The sequence below is a fragment of the Mastacembelus armatus genome, chromosome 7 (genome assembly GCF_900324485.2).
Source record: "Mastacembelus armatus chromosome 7, fMasArm1.2, whole genome shotgun sequence".
Lineage (NCBI taxonomy): Eukaryota > Metazoa > Chordata > Actinopteri > Synbranchiformes > Mastacembelidae > Mastacembelus > Mastacembelus armatus.
The window spans coordinates 14701206-14723024 of NC_046639.1; the positions used below are offsets into that span (position 1 = coordinate 14701206).

The window sequence follows — 21819 nt, forward strand, 5'->3', positions numbered from 1 at the left end:
AAGTGTCAGTAGATGTACTTGCACAGCCTCCAAGAGAGAAGGGAATGTTGATACATTTTTGACACAATGTTTAGTGATAGAGTACTTACAGCTTTTTAGAAATTGTAAACTGCCAGCTCATTTAAAGAATGTGGAATGAAATACAACAAGGATCTTTTTTATTGCATTTCTTTTGGATTTAGCATGAAGAAATAATGCTGTGGTGTAAGTGAGCTGGGTTATTCTGATTTCTCGTAAGACAGGAAATCTGGCAGATAGAAAGGTACATCGACCAGGGGACTATTATAAAACATGAAAATTTTAGAGGTGTTGAAAAAATATGTCTAATATATTTAAAACCTTTATAAAAGTTAAAAGACAAACAAAAAGCCAAATCTGGAAATTATATGAGCAGAAAAATCATTTAGATCAAATACCAAAACATCTAACTGGCAATTGTGACCAGTGACAAGACAGTACATTTCTCAGTGATTAGCTTTAGATCGCACTGGAAATAATCTGATAGCCAAACATCTGTAAAGTTAATTGTCAGTGGTTAAAGATGAGGACGCTAATGCAATAAACAAAACTAATACAAACTAATACGTAAAGACAAAGAAGAAAAGGGAAAAAAACATTTTAGCAAATATCAGAAAGCAATTTTTCAAATAAAGGGACCATATTCAACAAATCAATTGAAATAATGAGAACTACATCTTAACGGGAACTGTTAGTGGTGGGCAGTACTACACTGGAACATTATAATACATCAGAAGGAGAAAGAGTGTACAGTAAGTGGCGGTATGCACCTAAAAGCTGCTTGCGATCCGTTATTAAATCAGAAAAAGAAGAAGAAGCAGACGACGAAGAAGAAGAAGAAGAAGACGACGACGACGACATAGAAGTAATAGAAGTAGAAGTGTAGAAGTGTAATACATACGCTGTACCAGTAGGTGGCCGTGATCCAAATACCGAAACTGGAGGTGGTGTTGTGCACCGGGGAGAAATTGCTGTTTGGAAAACACATCAAGTAATCTCGTTTTGAATGCATTTAGTGTCTGGAGCACATTTAGTACACTGTGATTTCTAGTCAGTCTACATTGTCCGATTTACTGAGAGTAGTGCGGCTTGGGGGGGGGGGCATCTTGCTGCTGTTTAATCACTCTTGAAACGTCCAGAGAAAGCCCTGTACTTAGTATACGTTAGCTAACGCTGGTTATTATCGGTCTGCCGCTTGAATACGTTAATTGCTCGTTAGCCTGTTATTAAAAGCCTCGAGCCAGGATGCAAGAGAAGTAGTTGTGAGCAACGACCCCATCCATGGTAAGTCATGAAACCTGTACCTTTTGCATTTTGTTACTCGATAAGCTAACGTAGCAGGACGCTGCTAATCAAAGTTAGCTTAACCTGTTTGAGGCAATCTGTGTTGAAATACAAATCTACGTGTTGTATGGGTAGCCAGGACAGAAAGTCACCACATTATATTATAGTAAAAAGAACAAAACCTGATGGACATTTGAGTCTTACGCTGTTGTGTCTACTGTTTAACACTAGACAGCTTGAACTCAGCAAAGGCTAACGTCAGTCTAGCTTTTCTGTTTATCTCATCTTCAATTGTATGTTCTGAGTCTGTTTGTGTTACTGCTGAATGTAATGAACACATTATTCGTTTTTAAAGCATAACGTGAGTCACGTAGACCACGCCTGCAGTGTTACCTTCAAACTGTGTAAAAGGTCACAGCTGAGTAATGGCCTCCAGAAGACAGGTGGTAGAAAGAGTCACAAATTTCAGTCACGTTTAAAATCATCTGTAATCTAGCCTTTACATGTAATAACGTTATTACTTCTAAACAGATTCATCAATTTAGTTGATACTGTGCCTTTTCTGAGGTGGTTGTTTTTGGTGTCCTTTGTGTTTGACTGGCTCCGTTCTGGATTGCCTCATGCACTGCTGGGACACAGTCCTGGTACTGTATTGAAGTCTCTTTTCCTACTGATATGTTTGTACTTAGGTACTGTAACCTGGACCTAACTCTAAAAAAAACAAACTTGGTGCTAGTTCTCTCTGAGGTGATCTGAGAGAATTTGTGACAGTTTATAAAACAATTTCGGAACCCTTGTGTTCCTTGGAGCAGATGGCCTCAACCACCAGTACTCTTCCTTTCAACATGACAAAGATGTAAAACATACGACCAAGACTGAGTTTATTTAAATGAATTCAACCCATGAATAGTTCTTTAAAACTATTAAAAACTACATTTCCTCTAAATACTTGCAGACATTTCTAAAAGCACGTTTTTTACCACTTTTTAAAATTCTTTTATAATTAAATGTAACACAAAGTGTGCAAAAGTGACTGAATACTTTCTTTTCTTTCTTTCACAAATACCATCACAAATCTGTTGAGTGCAACTAAAATTATTATAATTTTTCTTTTTTTTTGGGTTGCACTGGTAGGCCTAACCTAATTTAGCGTGTGTGTGACTTACGTTTTTACCCCCAGAGTAAATCAAAAACTGAGAAGTGGTGGGTTCTTCACTACTGATTGGTGTAGTGGCAAAAATGTAAGAACAGGCAGAATACAGCTTACAGGATGGCAAGTTTAATAGGTAAGCAACAGAATCACGAGCAGACCAGACCTTATGTCCAGAATGGGCCGAGTTGATCAAACCAAGCCAAAAGGGTGCATGAAGGCTTTATAGCCACACGTTATATCGCACACGTAAATCACGCTTGCACAACATGTATACTGGTAAATGTATATTGGTCAGAATGTAATTAGTAAGTCCCTGTGGCTACATGTTTTTTCTGGCTTCCTCTGCTGAAATACGAAAGTGTCACGTCTTCGTTGAGTTCACACGGGGTGAGCAGCCAGGATGTCTGTGGTGAACTTGTAGGGCTGTGCAATTAGTCGAATTTCGATTTCGTGTCTCAACGATCAGAAAAACTATGTAATTGAGAAAAAGCGATTATTCTGTTGTAAATCAAGAATTTACAACTCAAATCTTGGCTAGCCATTGTTCAACAGAACAGCGGTAGCTGAGGAGGAAGCGAAGTAGGCCTAGAGATACTTATTTCACCAAGAAAAATGTTGTGCTTACCACCAATAGAGATATACTTGACCCCAGCCCTGGCAGATCCAACCTACACCTAAGAAAACTGTATTACATACTGGTGAACGTCTACCACTGCACCATCAAGAGCATCTTGACCAGTTGCATACCAGTCTGGTATGGAAACTGCTCTATGTCAGACCAGAAAGTCCTGCAGAGGATTGTGAAAACTGCCAAAAGCATCACTGGAGCTCTGTGTCGTAAAATTGAGGACATCTACAGGAAGCATTGTCTCAGGACAGCACACGCCATTACGAATGACTTTTCTTACCCAGCCCATAGATTGTTTGCCCTCCTGCCCTCTGGGAGGTGCTACAGGAGCCTCCGGACCAGGACCAGCAAGTTCAGAAACAGCTTTTTCCCCACAGCCGTTTCCATGGTAAACTCTGCCCCCCAATAGCCCCCCACCTGAACTCCATACTGAACTTAATGCTACCTGCACTTTAACTTGAACTTACTTAAATTTGCACTGCTCATTCTGTATATATAGTGTATATACAGACTGTACTATTCATAGCCATTGCACATATTGTTTATAGTACTATTTAGACATAGGCTCCTTCATTGCACTTTCCATAACAACCTGTACTTATAGATAGATACTTTATTCATCCCCTGTGGGGGAAATTCAGATTGTCCTGCAGCTCTTATATTAACTTTAACATAGAAATTTCACTATAAAATATAATAAACAGATAAAGGCACTCAGTCAATAACATAAAACTTAAATATCATAAATAACATATCAGCAATTACTATTAAAAAGTCTAATGGCTGTGGGGACAAAGGATCTCCTCAACCTCTCAGTTTTGCAGCACAGTAAGATGAGCCTCCCACTGCAGCTGCTACTCTGTTCAGTCAGTATATTGTGTAGGGGGTGTTTGTTATTGTTCAATATAGAAAGCAGGTTCCTCCACATCTGCTGCCCCACCACAATTCTGAGAGGGTCCAGACCCCTGCCTAGCACAGAACTGGCCTTTTTTACCAGTTTGTCCAGGCGCCTACAGTATCTGTCTGTAATGCCACTCCCCCAATAGACAGCAGCATAGAACAGTGTATTTGCCATGACAGTGTGGTACAACATTTATATATTAACATAATATGTATATAACCTGCTCATAATCAATATACCATGACTTTATTTACAATGTTTCTTATTCTTGGACTATTCACAACCATCTGCAAATATGATTTATAAATGTATATTCCTCATACTGGTGCAATTCCTTGTATATGTATCCCTTGCACTTTCATATTCATAATCAATTATATCCACCCTGTAAATATGTAAATATTTTTTCTGGTTGGATGCTAATTGTATTTTATTGCCTTGTACTGCAACATCAGCAATGAATCAATAAAATTGAATCTAGTCTAAAATGGCCATTGGTTTCTCCCGCAGGTTAGATTGCTAAACCTGACCAGTATTGGAGATAGAAATGGCTTCAGACTATCAGACTCCGAGCCAGAGGCAAATAAATAAAAAAAGCAAAAATGTATTACTTTTGCTCACATAGCTCATATGGTTGAGGTAGGGCTGTGTGATGTGGCCTAAAAAATAAAAAAATCCCAGATTTTTAATTATTTATTTATTGTTTCACAAAAAATCCGATTTACTATTTAAATTGACCCACCCCTCAGTGGGTGTGCTTGTACTGCCGCAGTCTCATTAATTTCTTTAGCATCAAACCAATTTTTTTCTGACCTCCATCCATATTTTGTTTTTTCCTCCTGTTCGCCTATTCTATTCTCCCGCTCAGCATTGTCGTAATTTGCGCGGTTCGCTGAGTGACCTGTGATTGGTTCACATCTTAAACATGCACACAAGAACGTTGCAATATTCTGAATTATAATTATTAAATCGCCGCATTGTGTGGTTTAGAAATTGCAAATGCTCAAATAGTGATTGTTTTGGGATTGCGATTAATTGCACAGCCCTAACAGGCATTTCCACAGTGTGTGTCGTCATTTAAATTCGTCAAACGCACTTTAAGCATGGCACTTTCTTAGTTTTAATAGTAATTTTAATTTTGATGATTTTCAATTGCATTTTTATGTGTAGTCACAATGAATAACTGTGGGAAATGTCAAAAAGTTAAATATATAATTATTATTCTAAGGACAATGTGAAAGAAATTTGGGTACACCTAAGTTTTGTGCTGGTGTATATAAATTTAAAAAAAAAAGGTAAATTAAAATGTTTAAGCAGATTTAAGCAGTTTTGACAGTTCTTACACAAGGTGAAGGTATTTAAAATCCACATTTGTAAGACTCTTTGTATTTATTTATTTTTTCATTCATTTTTTTTGGGCCTCATTTTCCTCAAATGAATTTCAGTGAAACATTTTCCAGACATGCTTTAATGAGTGTTTTTGATGTTCTCTCCTTTGTCCAGTGCCATGTCTTTGGTTTTCCCACGGCCCAACACCAACACAGTCCACGGCAAGAAAGATAAAAGACTGATGGCAGAAGTGAATGCATCACCACTCAAGCACTTTGTCACAGCAAAGAAGAAAATTAATGGGATCTTTGAACAGCTAGGAGCCTACATCAAGGAGAGTACTTCCTTTCTAGAAGGTACCCTCCACCATGCTATTTGCTCTGGCACCTGTAAATTAAAGAAAAAGTATAGGACATAGTTCTATTTTAAAGAAATAAGATTGCATTTATTTTAAACACTTAACTTTAAAGACCCTATTTGCATAGTGCACCAAGGCAAATAGACTCAACTAAGAGATTACTAAAGAGAGAAGATATACTTGGAACCTTGCAAAGGACCAGGTACATTATACTTAATGCATTCATCCTTTTTCAAACAGCATACTAAATCATTATAGGTTTTTAAAACACATAGGGTTTGAGTACAATAGAACTTTATTTAAAGTCACCACATGACTACAGTCACACTGACAGTGGACTCAGATGAGCTGCTGTTACCAGAAGCAGAACATGGAACATGGCTTTTTTTCATATAACATACTTCCTCATTTCCTCTCTCCTATCACCTTTTCCTTAACCCTCCTTGCCTCTTCAGCAGGAGGGACTGATATGCAAGAATAAGAAACCCATCCATTTTCTATACCTGCTTATTCCTTAACCAGGGTCACAGGGATCTGCTGGAGCCCTATCCCAGCTCTCTTTTGGGTGGAAGGCAGGGGTACACCCTGGACAGGTCCCCAGTCCATCACAGGGCCACATTTAGACAAACAACCACACACTCTTACTCACTCCTATGGGCAATTTAGAGTCACCAATCAACCTAACATGCACTGTGGGAGGAAACCGGAGTAAACCCACGCAAGCACAGGGAGAACATGCAAAATCCACACAGAAAGGCCAGTTTGCGAACCCACGACCATCTTGCTGTGAGGCAACAGTGCTAACCACTCAGCTACCATGCTGCCTGCAGAATAAGAAACAAGTCAAATATTGATGCCATCAAAGAAATTTAGAACCCATATACTGTATTGTCTGTGGTTTTCCCTAATTTTTCTCAGCCTATTTTTCTTCACTTAAGTGCTTTGTGATGTTCTGTTCTGAAAGTACTACTAGTATAACTTACTACTTACTCCACTTGAAATAAATGAAGCTTTCAAATTATTAAAAAAAATCTGCAAAATGTGTGATGAGAATGGAAATTCCTGCTCATAGTTTAGAAAGAGCTCAAGGATAAACCTAAAATTCCAAAGGGCACTAGGACCTGTAGGCTTAATCATCTGGCAAAGATGGCAATATACAAGCACCTTTTGGCACTAAAAATACTGCTTCACTGAATGCAGATTTTGACATGCATATATCTGTAAATATGACAAGTATGATGTAGTTTGGTCTTGCACTTCCAGTCTATTGAAAAGAGAATACCTGTGGAAAGTATAGCAAGAATGATTAACCTCATGTCTTATCATTTTAGAGACTTACAAAAATGAAGAGCTGGACCCAGTCACCACAGAGGAGCAGGTCCAAGAGGTCCGGGGATACCTTGCCAAGGTGGCAGGTATTGGGGAAGTGCTTGCCCGCAGGCATATGAAGGTGGTCTTTTTTGGAAGGTATGTATATTGTATCTGTTTTTTACCCTTTCTTTACTAGTATGACTTTTTCTTTATTGAATTTACCTCATCCTTTTACCTTTCTTTGTATATATTTTTTGTTTTAATTAGTTTTAAGTCCAGTTTTGAAGAGCTGTAAAAACTTGCATATATTAAATTACCAACTAAAAGTAAAGCTGTAAAAGTATTGCATGTCTAATTGGCTTAGGCACTGCTGACAGGCTTGTTGTTTTGTTCTGTAGGACCAGTAATGGAAAAAGCTCAGTGATCAATGCGATGCTATGTGACAAGGTGCTGCCGTCCGGGATAGGACACACCACCAATTGCTTTTTAAGGGTGGAAGGCACTGATGGTAACGAGGCCTTCCTCCTCACTGAAGGCTCTGAGGAGAGGAAGAGCATAAAGGTCAGCAAAACTCATTGACATTACATCTACATGCTGATCAACTTGTCAAAACGTGGACTCCAACTCTGTCTCTAATTGGAATGTTGGTTCTCGCTTTGTATGTCACCTCAGCTGATTGTGCTGTTGTCTTTACAGACAGTGAACCACCTGGCCCACGCTCTCCACCAGGATGAGGACCTGGATGCTGGCAGCCTGGTCTGTGTTATGTGGCCTAAAGCCAAGTGTGCTTTGCTCAGGGATGATCTGGTGTTGGTGGACAGGTGAGTTTAAAGTAGAAGTAATATCACACATATACCACTGGAATTGTGCTTAATAATTAAAATAGATAAAGACAATGTTGGAAAAGCTAAGAGAGTTACATGCAAGTGGGGCTGTGCTCCTTAGAAGAATTTCAAGTAGCTGTTCACTCAGAATAAGTTCACACTTGCCTCAGTTCTGTAGAACATATATATATATATATATATGTGTATAAAGCTACATCTCTCATGCAAGTATGCTTTGCCATACAAACACTAGGGACTACAGTTGACTTATTCTATGTTATATTTTTCTCTTCAGCCCAGGTATCGACGTTACCACAGAACTGGACAGCTGGATTGACAAATTTTGCCTGGATGCTGATGTTTTTGTTCTGGTGGCGAACTCTGAGTCTACACTGATGCAGACGGTGAGACGAAATGGTTGTGGATTTCATGCAAAAAGCAGACAGCATGTTTTAAGTGGTTAGATTTCTGTGAAGAATTCTTAACTTGAGAAGCCGTTCACATCCCTAGAAGTGAAAACACTTTTTTATAGTGAGATAAAGTGAAATAAACTGCCAGATGGTTGTAGTATTCAACGTATGTGCAACTGATGCCTTTTAAAGTAGATGAAAATATCTTTCTACAGGAGAAGTCCTTCTTCCACAAGGTTAATGAACGGCTCTCCAGTCCCAACATTTTCATCCTCAACAACCGCTGGGATGCCTCAGCCTCAGAACCTGAATACATGGAAGAGGTCAGTCATCTTCCATTTGAAACATAGACATTGGCATAAATGGAAAATTTAAAAATGGTAGTGTTATACAAAAAACGGTGCAACCATCCATAAACTTAAAAGTCTGAACTGCATATGCTGACACATTACACATGGTTAGCAGTTTGGCTTTGGCTCTGAGCTTTTTTTTTAATTCTAGTAACACAGGCCTTTCTTGCTAATGTCATGAGTGGAATTTTTTTTTTTGTGTGTGTGTGTGCGTGTGTTTGCCTAACCATGTAATAATATCGGTTTGCTTTTACCCAAAGTATTTAGCTAGTGCTTCAGGACAGCACTTTTCTACAGACTTGTGCAGTGCTGTGGAAAAGTATTCGCCCCCTGGGGCATCCACAGCAAAATATTGGTTTCAAGGCAAATCTTGTTCCCTTGTGTGATAGGATTCTTTCTTCTTTGATCCCCTATCCAGTACTTTCCTTGTGCTTCAATTACAGGTTGTTGAGTAAACCAGTAAACTGTGCTAGCAGTTGGATGGCTCAATGGTCTTTGGCTCAATTATCTGTGTGCTATTTTACTCTGCTTATCCATGGTCCTTAAGTTATTGAATGAGATGAGAGGTTCTCTGTATGTATTGTTTGTAACTATATGTGCAGTCTTAGCCTCATACTTATGAAGTCTCTGCTCTAGGTTAGTTTACTAAGTTAGTCAGTAGATGTGGTAATATGGTTACAGGAAACATCCACGTTTTACCTTCCTACATTAAGAAACATAAAATGATCTGAACATTTATACTACAGCGTAGGAAGGGTGAATGTTTATAAAAAGTATATTTGCTTGAACGATTGTATGAAATGTAAATCAGGAGCACTCTGCTACCTAATATTTGTTTCTGAGAATAGGCTCAGTGAAGTTCCTGAAGTCCCCCACTCATTATATCTTGTTGTGTCAGGTTCGCAGGCAACATATGGACCGCTGCACCAAGTTCCTTGTGGATGAGCTGGGTGTGGTTGACCGAGCCCAGGCCAGTGACCGCATCTTCTTTGTGTCTGCCAAGGAAGTACTGCAGGCTCGAGTACAGAAGGCTCAAGGAATGCCTGAAGCAGGTGGGGATAGTAGACATGTTGCAATCTGTTGGTAGGGGTATGATAAACCTGGAAAATCCTGAAATTTGAAATTTTTGTTTTTGGGGGCCTGGAAAAATTCTGATGGTCAAATGGTCAAAAAAGGTTTTGGAAAACTCATGAAAATAATTTCATAAAAATGTAATGTGTTTCAATGAATGTCAACTTTAAACATACTATAGAATTGTTTTGATATTACTGAAATTCATGTACCAACCAGTAACCCAGAGTCAGCCCTACACAGAAAGCAAGCTTGTACACTTTTACATTTTGCTGTCCTGTTATAGGTGGAGCTCTTGCAGAGGGATTTCAAGCCAGAATGTTTGAGTTCCAGAACTTTGAAAGGCGATTTGAGGTAAGAGCCACATTAATATAATAACTACAAATAAAATTTAAATGAGTTTTAATAAGTCACAAATTTTTACCTCTTGATTAGTCGACTGCACCATTTATATGAAACAACTCCTTCGCTGTCATTATCTTCTTTTTAAAAAAAAAAAAAACACTCCAGCAATAGGTTAGCAGTTTTGCCCTGCATCCTGTGTTTGTGTTAAGCTAAACATATTGTGGGCCATTGTGACACACACAGTTAACTTGGCTAAAATGGCATAAACCTTTAAAATCATTATATAATTCATTATGTAAATTAAATCTAAATATCAAAACTGCATTGTCACGACAGTTGAAACTGTGAAGTATTCAGTCTTTCATGCTCATCTCTTGTTCTCAAGTTGATCTCTGGATAATTGGACTGTCTGCTGATATTGCTGTGTTTAGGAGTGTATCTCACAGTCAGCAGTGAAGACCAAATTTGAGCAGCACACAGTAAGGGCCAAGCAGATCTCTGAAGCCCTGCGCCGCATTATGGATTCTGTACACATCGCTGCACAAGATCAGAGGTGAGACAAAGACTAAAGTAGGTTACATGTGTATTAAATTAGACTGTATAGTATGTCCAATTCAATTCAGTTTTATTTGTATAGCACCAAATCACAATACAAATCATCTCAAGGCACTTTACAAAAACAAAAAACCCAACAAATCCCTTATGAGCAAGCACTTGGCGACAGTGGAGAGGAAAAACTCCCTTTAATGGAAGAAAAATCCTCCAGCAGAACCGGGCTCAGTTTGGGCGGCCATCTGCCTTGACCGGTTGGGGTGAGTGGATAGAGGAGAGAGAAAAGAACAGCGACAATAAACAACAAATAGACACTGCAGGCTGGTGGGGCCAGTAACTGCACATCAGCGATATACAGCTCCAGGACCAGGGACACCTGCAGAAGGGACAGAGAGAGAACAGAGAGAGAGGGAGAGAGCACAAACTTAGGGGAGAGAGAGAGCACAAGGTTAGTGACATTCAATGGTGGAATATACATGTGAGGGGGGAGGAGGGGAGGGGAGGGGTAGGGGGGCTCAGTGCACCAATGGTCCTTGGACAATCTAGGCCTATAGCAGCATAACTAAGGGATGGTTCAGGGTTAACTGAAGCCAGCCCTAACTATACACTTCGTCAAAAAGGAAGGTTTTAAGTCTAGCCTTAAAAGTACAGAGAGTGTCTGCCTCCTGAACACAGACTGGGAGCTGGTTCCACAGGAGAAGAGGTTAATAGCTAAAGGCTCTGCCTCCCATTCTGCTTTTGGAAACTCTGGGAACCACAAGTAGACCTGCACTCTGAGAGCGAAGTGGTCTATTGGGATAATATGGTACTATGTGAGCCCAAGATTTGAACCAGCTGTAATCATCTATTCTCAGTTGGATTTACATTGATGTGTTCAATCTAGACTGATTGTTATTGTATATTGTTATGTAATTCAGGCTGTAAGTGCTCTTCCTTAAGTGAAGGTTTTGTGTGTTGGTGGCTGTGTGGGTGGATAGGGTCTACTGCCTTGAGACCAAAGAAGACCGTCAGGATCGATTGGAATTCATAGACAAGCAGCTTGACCTGTTGACTGTGGACTGTAAGGCCAAGATCAAGAAAATTACTGAAGAAGTAGAAAAACAGGTAAACCACCAATATCACAATATAACTGCCTTCTTGGGCAGCTACAGTGGATGAGCTCTATATTGATGATTTGTCACATTATTTAATTATTCTTGACTAAATAGAAGTAAAAATTAACTCCTAAAAGTGCATAACCCCTAAATTTCAAGTTCAACATATACCACAAAAGAGGTGTGAGCAGATTCTGATTGTCTGTGGTTTAACAGACTACACAGGGAACACATAAACAAGAAATAGTTGTCACCAATGCTCTCTGCTCACGTTTAGGTTTCTAATGCCATGGCAGAGGAGATTAGGAAGCTCCATGTGCTGGTTGATGACTTTCACAGGGACTTCCACCCATCACCATTGGTGCTCAAGGTCTACAAGAATGTGAGTATAATACACTTATTCAACATAATTCTTTGTCCTTAATATGAGCTTAAACAGGCAGAGCAGAATGGAGTCTAGCGACAGTGCTCAGCATAAATGAATACACCCCACTACATTTGTCAGAAAACCTTTAGTTTCCTTTCAGAATCAACATTTTCTATGAGATACTATACTACAAAATACTCCCACAAATGTGGGCCATTGATTGCAAACAAGATTTGTTAATTTGCACACACAAAAAAGTGATTTTCCTAACAAATTCATTCAAGCCCATGTTGCAAAAATGAGTACACCCCAATTATAGTCTTAGGAGAAAAGCCACACTTAAGACTACAAAATTCTAATTGACAGGCATTCAACCACAAGTGAGTCTAATGATTCATTTAAGAGGTGTCCAGCAGACAGGTAACTATAAAAGGACATTACTTAAAGAAAAGCCCTTCCCATTTCATACTGTCAGCAATGGCTCCCCATGGAAGAGAAATGTCACAAAATCTGAGAAAGGAAATCATTTCTTTACACAAAAAAGGTGAGGGCTTCAAGAAGATCAGCAAAGCTTTACATATCAGTCAAAATACTGTAGCAAAAGTGATCCAAAAATTTAAGAAAGATGGAAGTGCAACCGTCTTACTGAGACGTCCAGGCCGTCCACGGAAGTTAACATCTCGACAGGAGCGTCTTCTGATGAGAAGGGTTGAAGAAAATCGCCATGCAAGTTCACTGCAGTTAGCTAAAGCAGTAGAAAGCCAAACTGGAGTGACCGTTTCCCGTGACACCATACGGTGCACACTGCAGAGGAATGGCATGCATGGGTATTGTCCACGAAGGAAGCCTCTCCTAAAGCCCATGCACAAAAAAGCACGCCTAGAATTTGCTAGGGCCCATGCTGAAAAAGGTGAAGACTACTGGGACTCTATACTCTGGAGTGATGAGACAAAGATCACTGTTTTTGGAACTAATGGTTTTAAAACTGTATGGCGTCGTAAAGGTGAGGATTTCAAAGAAAAATGCACGGTGCCTACAGTGAATTATGGTGGTGGCAGTGTCCTTATGTGGGGCTGCATGAGTGCTGCTGGTGTTGGGGAGCTGCATTTCATTGATGGTATCATGAACTCAACAATGTACTGCTCTGTACTGAAGGAGAAGGTGCTGCCATCACTCCGTGCACTTGGTCGTCGTGCACTTTTCCAACACGACAATGATCCAAAACACACATCTAAAGCTACTGTTGCATTTCTGAAGAAGAACAGGATGAAGGTGATTGAATGGCGAAGTATGTCTCCCGATCTGAACCCAATCGAACACCTGTGGGGAATTCTGAAGCGACAAGTTGAGCATCACTCTCCATCCAGCATCCAGGCTCTAAAAGAGGTTATTTTTGAAGAATGGAAAAAGATAATGTTGCAATATGTCGCCAACTTGTTCATTCCATGCCTAGAAGACTTGGTGCTGTCCTTAAAAATCACGGTGCTCATACAAAATACTAGATGTAGTAGGTTTTGTTGCGGGGTGTATTCATTTTGCTTCAACCAATTTGAGTAAAACTGAAGATTTTGTGATCTAAGTTAGATTATTAACCTTAATTTCATGTTATGGAGTTAAATAAGTGTTCAATGAAACTCAGCCTTGTGAAAAGTTTGGAAATTGTTCTTTTGTTCATTTAGCTACTGATTAAATTAGTACTTTTTAAGGGGGTGTACTCATTTATGCTGAGCACTGTATATGCATCATGCTGAGTAAACCTGAGCCTTCTATTGTACCTATACTCTCATACACAGTGACATTCAGATGTTTTTTTCTGACGTGTGTACACAGCTTCTGCACTATCCACATTGTTTTAGGCATGTTCACTTGGGGACATATGCCAGCTAAAAGTATGTCAGGGTGTTGTCATGAAATTTTTTCATGTCAGTGATCAGTTGATCTTTGTCAGTCATAGTTTTTGTGCTTACACACCCATGTGTAGTGGATTGCTGGATCCATATGTATTTAATTGCTACTCTTACTAATATGTTACTGTCATAATACTTCATCCTGTGAATCTTTTAGATGTGGTTGTTCCACACATTGCATTTACATATTGAGATCCCAGAGGTTATTCTTTTAATTTTGTGAGCATCTCCTGAGCTGGTCTGAAAAGTCACGTTTATATCAGTGTGCAATGTGACTGTCAGATAAAACTGTAATCCGGAATGGGAATGTGATGAATGTGGTGTGTGAGCATTCTCAAATATTCCTGTGTCACTAAGAAATGTTTCCTTGCTCTTATACCAAGACCAGTCTCATTTCTACATTCAGCACAGCGTAAGGCTGGCCTCCTGTTAGCTCAGTAAAACTGTATAAATCCCATGTAATCTGTGTTATGTAAGAACAGTCTAGAGTTAGTCATGATGTTCTCATGTATCTCTGCAATCTCATTTGTTGGGCACAAAGGCCCAAATGCAGCCTGAGCTTTTATTAAGCAGGGCTCACAGTGCACAGTTTTTATTAGTCCTTTGCAATTGTTTTTTGTCAGACTCTACGAGCATGATCCCCATGTCACACTGTTGGATCACAGTTGTCAAAATATCAGACTGTACGACAGTCAAGACAGAAGCAAGCTGGAAGACTCATCTGGAGTTTTACATCAGTAATCCGTAACACGTTTAGACCCACGTTCTCAAATGGTAGCTAGCAGTAAACAAAAACAATTTGTAGCATTAATTTTGTTTATGACATACCTTAATAATAAAAACAAGACGTGTGTGGAGCAAGTCATGGCCGGGCAAAATAGAATGTTATGGACTTAAGCTTTTAAGGAAACGAAATAACAGCAGCTGTGATTTTAGACGGTTTTTAATTTTTAAATTTTTTTTCTTTCAGGAACTTCATCGACACATAGAAGAGGGTCTTGGCAAAAACATGTCTGATAGATGCTCAGCCTCGATCACCAGTGCCCTGCAGGCTACACAGACAGACATGATCGGTAAAATCTCCTAAAGACAAATTATTAGAAACATCTTCTTGCCTATTGTTTTCACTGCACAGACTCCAATGTGCTTCTAGTATACAATTTACAGTTTGCTAGTTGGTATATCATGTCATGCCGTAAGCATATGTCATGTGGTATCTTGTCTGCATCTTGCCCCACACTATTCAGTAGATTTCTTTGTAGTATTCTTTTGGTTGGGTTGCCAGTCTTTGCTGTAGAATGACAAACGTTTTTATGATTGTAACCTTAATGTGCAATAGCACTGTCCTTCAGCCCTGATGATTATGGTAAATATGAAATATGTCCATTCACTGTCTACTATTATTATGACCTTGTAAAAAGAAGTTTTGCATTGTGTATTACACAGTATACATAAATTAGATCTTCTCAGTATTGCCCAAAGGAATAGACAGAATCATAGAAGAGTAAGGCAGAGACCAGTAGCTAGTTTTAATTCATAAAATGATTATGCAACAAAAGGGCAAGAATATTACAAAGAAACTCCCAATGATGCAAACAACATGCACAGTCCTGTTATGTGTATTGACTGGTTGTGTAACACGGTTTACCAACTGCTGAGCCTTTGAATATAACATCTGTCTATCATGTGAAAGCCCCAGATCTGTGTGAAAAAACAGGAAGACAGTTAAGTTTTTCTTTGCTGACCTCTACCCTGTCCATGTGTGTGCAGAGGGTCTGAAGCCTCTGCTACCCAGCCCAGTCAAAGAGCAGGTAGACAAGCTGGTTCCTCGTCAGTGTTTCAACCTCAGCTATGACCTGGCCTGTGACAAGCTTTGCAGTGACTTTCAAGAGGACATCAGTTTCCACTTTTCTCTTGGCTGGACCATGTTGGTCAACCGCTTCCTGGGGCCCAAGAACACCCGGCGGGCCCTCATGGGCTACAATGATCAGGTAACACCTCAGGAGCGTAAACTCCCTTTCCTGGGTCAGTGAAATGACACACCTGGGTGTTCAAGAACACTTGTAACAAATGCCATGCTTTAGTCAGCTCCTGTTTTCTCTGGACTAGATGTGCTGTCTGGAACACCCAGGTCGCTTGTGCTGAGCTATCCCTGTGCTCTGTGCTGTTAAAAGCCATGTTCTCTGTGCAGGTACCTCGACCCATGGCCCTGACTCCTGTCAGCACCAGTGTTCCTCCATTCCCACAAAGCTCCATGACACAGGAAGAATTGATGGTCTCCATGGTGACAGGTCTTGCTTCCCTGACTTCTCGTACTTCCATGGGCGTCCTTGTGGTTGGTGGCGTGGTGAGGACACAGACATGAACACACACACTAGAATAGGTATGGCTGACATGTAAATGAAACACGACTCCCTCCCTTGCTGGCCTGCACTCACAACGCACTTGCAACGTCCCTGGCCAGAGAGTTGGTGATGTGCCTGGGCATGGTTAGCAATTAAACTGTGCATAGTGTGCTCGAGTCCAGCTGAACCCTGACCAGACCCAATTCTTCAAGTAGGCCAGGGTTCTGCGTGCTGTGTCCGGGCACAGCAAGGAACACTGACACTATTCAAACAAACTGGACTTTGAGGATCAAATGTGTCTGGGCGCAGCTGGACTCATCCTTTAGTAACTCATATTTCTGTAGTCAGATTTTGTTTAGGTTCAACCATATCAAATGCTTTGTGTGCAGATCTGGAAGGCAGTGGGCTGGCGTCTAATTGCCCTATCAGTGGGCCTCTATGGGCTCCTCTATGTCTATGAACGACTCACGTGGACCACTAAGGCCAAGGAGAGAGCCTTCAAGAGACAGTTTGTCGACTATGCCAGTGAGAAGCTGCAGCTTATCGTCAGCTACACAGGATCCAACTGCAGCCACCAAGTCCAGCAGTGAGCATTGTTAATTGACCACACACAGTTACTATGCACCTCAGACTAGTTAATATGCTAATTTAAAAAATTATTTAAAAGCAATTGATTTAGCTTTTATTTATAATGATTCCTATTATTAAGAATGTGAGGAGTATTTTGAGAGATGAAAAACAGCCATTGCTGTGTGTTTTTCAGCCTGATGGCTGTAGTCACATTACTTTAGTCACCCAGTATGTAGGTAAGCTAAGGTTCCAGTATAGTAATTACCGAAAGGCCATTACTGAAGGGGAAAAGAGCCAGTATAAAAGCTATTAACTTGGCCCTAAGATAGCAAGGACAGAGAAGTGTTTCTCTAAGTACCTAGTTACCTCATCTGTTTTTCTTTTCCTTGGTAAGCTAAGTAAGCTCATTTTAGCTTTGTAAGAGCATTTGATAAATGTCATTGTGTTATAGTCTGTTAGTGCTGTTAATCAACAGAATGCAGCGTGTAGGGAGGGAATCCAGCTACCTGTATTATTATTAAAATATGTTTTGTATTGCTAACAAAAAGATGTGATGTAAAAGGGGCTTTCAAAACATTGCAATGTTATCTATAATTGACACAGACATTGGAAGCAGAGTTTTGGATTTTATGGTTAAACATTAAATGTGACCATATGAGTTTGTTTTTTTTGTTTTTTTTTAATAGTCTTTGTTGTTATAATCTCTTCTAATCCGGTTCCTGTCCCTGCTGTCTGTGGGTATCAGGGAGTTGGCAGGTGTTTTTGCACAGCTCTGCCAGCAGGTAGATGTGACACGTCAGAACCTTGAAGATAACATCACTGATATGAACAGGAAGATTGAACTGCTGGACAGCCTACAGAGCAAGGCTAAGTTACTAAGGTAAGAGCATACCTACATAAACAGCTAGACAGAAGGACAAGTGTGCAGATGTTTACTAGATGCTTTGTGGGGTAGTGGTGAGGCATGTACAGTGGGTACGGAAAGTATTCAGACCCCTTTAAATTTTTCACTCTTTGTGTCATTGCAGCCATTTGCCAAAATCAAAAAAGTTCATTTTATTTCTCATTAATGTACACTCAGCACCCCATCTTGACAGAAAAAAACAGAAATGTAGAAATTTTTGCAACTTTATTAAAAAAGAAAAACTGAAATATCACATGGTCATAAGTATTCAGACCCTTTGCAGTGACACTCATATTTAACTCACATGCTGTCCATTTCTTCTGATCCTCCTTGAGATGGTTCTGCTCCTTCATTGGAGTCCAGCTGTGTTTAATTAAACTGATTGGACTTGATTAGGAAAGGCACACACCTGTCTATATAAGACCTTACAGCTCACAGTGCATGTCAGAGCAAATGAGAATCATAAGGTCGAAGGAACTGCCCAGGGAGCTCAGAGAGAGAATTGTGGCAAGGCACAGATCTGGCCAAGGTTACAAAAGAATTTCTGCAGCACTCAAGGTTCCTAAGAGCACAGTGGCCTCCATAATCCTCAAATGGAAAAAGTTTGGGATGACCAGAACTCTTCCTAGACCTGGCTGTCCAGCCAAACTGAGCAATCGTGGGAGAAGAGCCTTGGTGAGAGAAAAGAAGAAGAAGAACCCAAAGATCACTGTGGCTGAGCTCCAGAGATGCTGTAGGGAGATGGGAGAAAGTTCCACAAAGTCAACTATCACTGCAGCCCTCCACCAGTCGGGGCTTTATGGCAGAGTGGCCCGACGGAAGCCTCTCCTCAGTGCAAGACATATGAAAACCTGAATAGAGTTTGCCAAAAAACACATGAAGGACTCCCAGACTATGACAAATAAGATTCTCTGGTCTGATGAGACCAAGATTGAACTTTTTGGCGTTAATTGTAAGCGGTATGTGTGGAGAAAACCAGGCACTGCTCATCACCTGCCCAATACAATCCCTAAAGTGAAACATGGTGGTGGGAGCATCATGTTGTGGGGGTGTTTTTCAGCTGCAGGGACAGGACGACTGGTTGCAATTGAAGGAAAGATGAATGTGGCCAAGTACAGAGATATCCTGGAAGAAAACCTCTTCCAGAGTGCTCAGGACCCCAGACTGGGCCGAAGGTTCACCTTTCAACAGGACAATGACCCTAAGCACACAGCTAAAATAACAAAGCAGTGGCTTCGGAACAACTTTGTGACCATTCTTGACTGGCCCAGCCAGAGCCCTGACCTAAACCCAATTGAGCATCTCTGGAGAGACCTGAAAATGGCTGTCCACCAACATTCACCATCCAACCTGACAGAACTGGAGAGGATCAACAAGGAAGAATGGCAGAGGATCCCCAAATCCAGGTGTGAAAAACTTGTTGCATCATTCCCAAGAAGACTCATGGCTGTACTAGCTCAAAGGGTGCTTCTACTCAATACTGAGCACAGGGTCTGAATACTTATGACCATGTGATATTAAAGTTTTTCTTTTTTAATAAATTTGCAAAAATTTCTACATTTCTGTTTTTTTTCTGTCAAGATGGGTGCTGAGTGTACATTAATGAGAAATAAAATGAACTTTTTTGATTTTGGCAAATGGCTGCAATGACACAAAGAGTGAAAAATTTAAAGGGGTCTGAATACTTTCTGTACCCACTGTATATCACCTATAACAATGTACGGGAGCTGTGTTGCAGAAACTATAGTTAGTAAAGTTAACTATACTCTTGCTCAGAACGGTAGCTAAGCAGTTAGCACTGTTGCCTCACAGCAAGAAGGTCCTGTAACCTGGCAGAGATCGTTCTGTGTGGGGGGTTGCATGTTCTCCCCATGCTTGCATGGGTTTTCTCCGGGTACTCCGTTTTCCTCCCACAGTCCAAAAACATGTGCGTTAGCTTGATTGGTAACTCTATATTGCCCATAGGCGTGAATGTGAGTGAGTGATGTTGTTTTTCTCTGTGTGGCCCTGTGATGGACTGGTGACTTGTTCAGGGTGTACCCTGCCTTTCATCCGAAGAGAGCTGGGATAGGCTCCAGCAGATCCCTGTGACCCTAATTAGGAATAAACGGGTATAGAGAATGAATGAATGAATGAACTAAACTCTCACAGTGATTACTCATTAAAATTAGTATAGTCCATTTTACAACACAGCTGTTGTCATTACCTGTATGCATAGTTACTTTCAGAGATGCAGTTTGTTAAGTAAATGGGTATATTAGTAATGCCTGTGTGTTTTGCTGTGTTAGGAACAAGGCAGGCTGGCTGGACAGCGAGCTTAACATGTTCACTCAGCAGTACCTCCACCACAGCAAGTAAACAAAGAGAGCATCCTCCAGAGAAGCAGTTGGTATACCTGCCTGAAGTTAATGAGATAAAGAGTCATCAGTGTTCTTAACAGATGATGAGAAATGGAATATATGACATAAGCAGTAAGGGTTACTAAGTAAATGTTGCATGTATAAATAGACACAAGAATCAGTATGGGACTCCAGTAGGTAAATGGGCGACTCATCACACAAAGCTAAAAAAAATAATAAAAAAGACAGGCTATTGTGAATATCAACACCAACATGCAAAAAAATGGTTTTACTACGGATCCCAGAAGTACACTTCCCCTTAATGTCATGCTGTTTTTAGGCAGTTTTGCCAGCTGTGTTGAGGTCCCCAGGTGACTGGAGAAGTACAGTCTGAGCTCTTCTTGCATCCTTGATAGCACTATTAAATGACAAAGAAATTCCACTTCTTTTTTCATTTGTGTGACATTGATTTTGAACATGTTTATATTTGATTTTGTATATATATTTTGAACACTGGAAGTGCCATGTTCACGAGGGAATTGAACAAAGTGTGTTACGTTAGTTATAATGCAGTGAACTGAAGACAAGCTAAATTATTTATTCCTCCAGATGTTGAAGCACATGTAAATGTAGGCTTTTTAAGAGAGTGTTGCAGAGAAGGAAGCTACCAGAAATGATCTTCATTGAGGTGGAGGTTGTTTAAAATCCCACAGAAAACGAAACTGCTGTATTGAGATGTTCACATTTTGTCTGATGGTTTCACAGTAACAACAAAAAACTACTGTCAAAGCTGGAGTCGATTGTACTTGTGCAGAGGGGTTTTTCTGCCAAAGTTCAGTCTCTGAATGGGCACTTCACATACTTCAAATAGCCCGTTTGCCAATGATATAAAGTAAATATTACCTGTTCACCCAAAATGTAGAATAGAACACTATCTACATTTACTGAGTGTATTTCTTTTATATTTTTCTGTGAGTAAACCTAAATATATTTTTTCATGGATTGTTTATTTGGGCTGTGAAGTAATTTAAAAGTTGGTAGTTGGATGTTGGTTTAATGGAAAAACATGAAATATGATGCTTGCATGTTATAGTTGAAAAGATGCTTGTTACCCCATATTTGGCTTAAACAGCTGGTCACTGTAGTTTTTAACACATTAATTTGAACTTGGCTATGGTCTGTCAATCCACCACTATTAGCATCGTATAGAGATGTGTATCAGCTGGTATGTCGCTTATTAAGTAATGGTTAATAGTAATATTATTGATATGTATGATGTTAGTAATGAAGTTGATTCACAAATAGCATCTTCAATGGAGAGTTTGTCCAGCAGAGAGAACTAAAGTTTGTTTACACTGTACGATATCCCACTACCATCTTAGTCATTATTCTTTATTAACCAAATGTCTTTTCAGAAATGCTAATGTTATGGATTTATGTTAAAAATGTCTCTTTACCCAGCTGATATATCACAAACACACATGAAATGAAATTGTACTTCTGCTTTATAAAATGTGTATATAATATCAATTAATAATTGGTCTTTCTATTGGGAATTGATGTAAGAATTAAAACCCATTAAAGTAAATTATACCTGGTTTTTGGCTATGCTGTAAAATAAAGCCTCAGACTTTGTGCTGCAAAGTGAACAGGAAGGCTGACATACAACTCCTTCATAGTGAAGACATGCACTTTACCAATTTGCTGCTTGTTTGCCCCCTCCCAATAAAGATTATTTTTTCCATAAATTGTAAAACCA

General features: G+C 39.8%; 1 protein-coding gene across 1 annotated transcript; it reads left to right on the forward strand.

The window, feature by feature from the left end:
- The first annotated feature begins 915 nt into the window (after positions 1–915).
- mfn2 (mitofusin 2) lies at positions 916–21819 on the forward strand. The gene is made up of 18 exons (XM_026333099.2): positions 916–1302; positions 5488–5669; positions 7003–7138; positions 7381–7543; positions 7679–7803; positions 8102–8210; positions 8432–8539; positions 9465–9618; positions 9924–9991; positions 10414–10535; positions 11512–11638; positions 11906–12010; positions 14873–14975; positions 15673–15893; positions 16094–16249; positions 16637–16833; positions 17563–17697; positions 20010–21819. Exons 2-18 carry the CDS (start codon positions 5492–5494, stop codon positions 20077–20079), a joined length of 2277 nt encoding a protein of 758 aa, XP_026188884.1. The 5' UTR covers positions 916–1302; positions 5488–5491; the 3' UTR covers positions 20080–21819.

Excerpts from the sequence above, each read along its gene's own strand:
- mfn2 (XM_026333099.2), top strand. The coding sequence starts at position 5,492 with ATGTCTTTGGTTTTCCCACGGCCCAACACCAACACAGTCCACGGCAAG. Across the intron at positions 8,540-9,464 it reads AACCTGAATACATGGAAGAG|GTTCGCAGGCAACATATGGA; the intron begins GTCAGTCATCTT and ends TTGTTGTGTCAG. Across the intron at positions 10,536-11,511 it reads ATCGCTGCACAAGATCAGAG|GGTCTACTGCCTTGAGACCA; the intron begins GTGAGACAAAGA and ends GTGGGTGGATAG.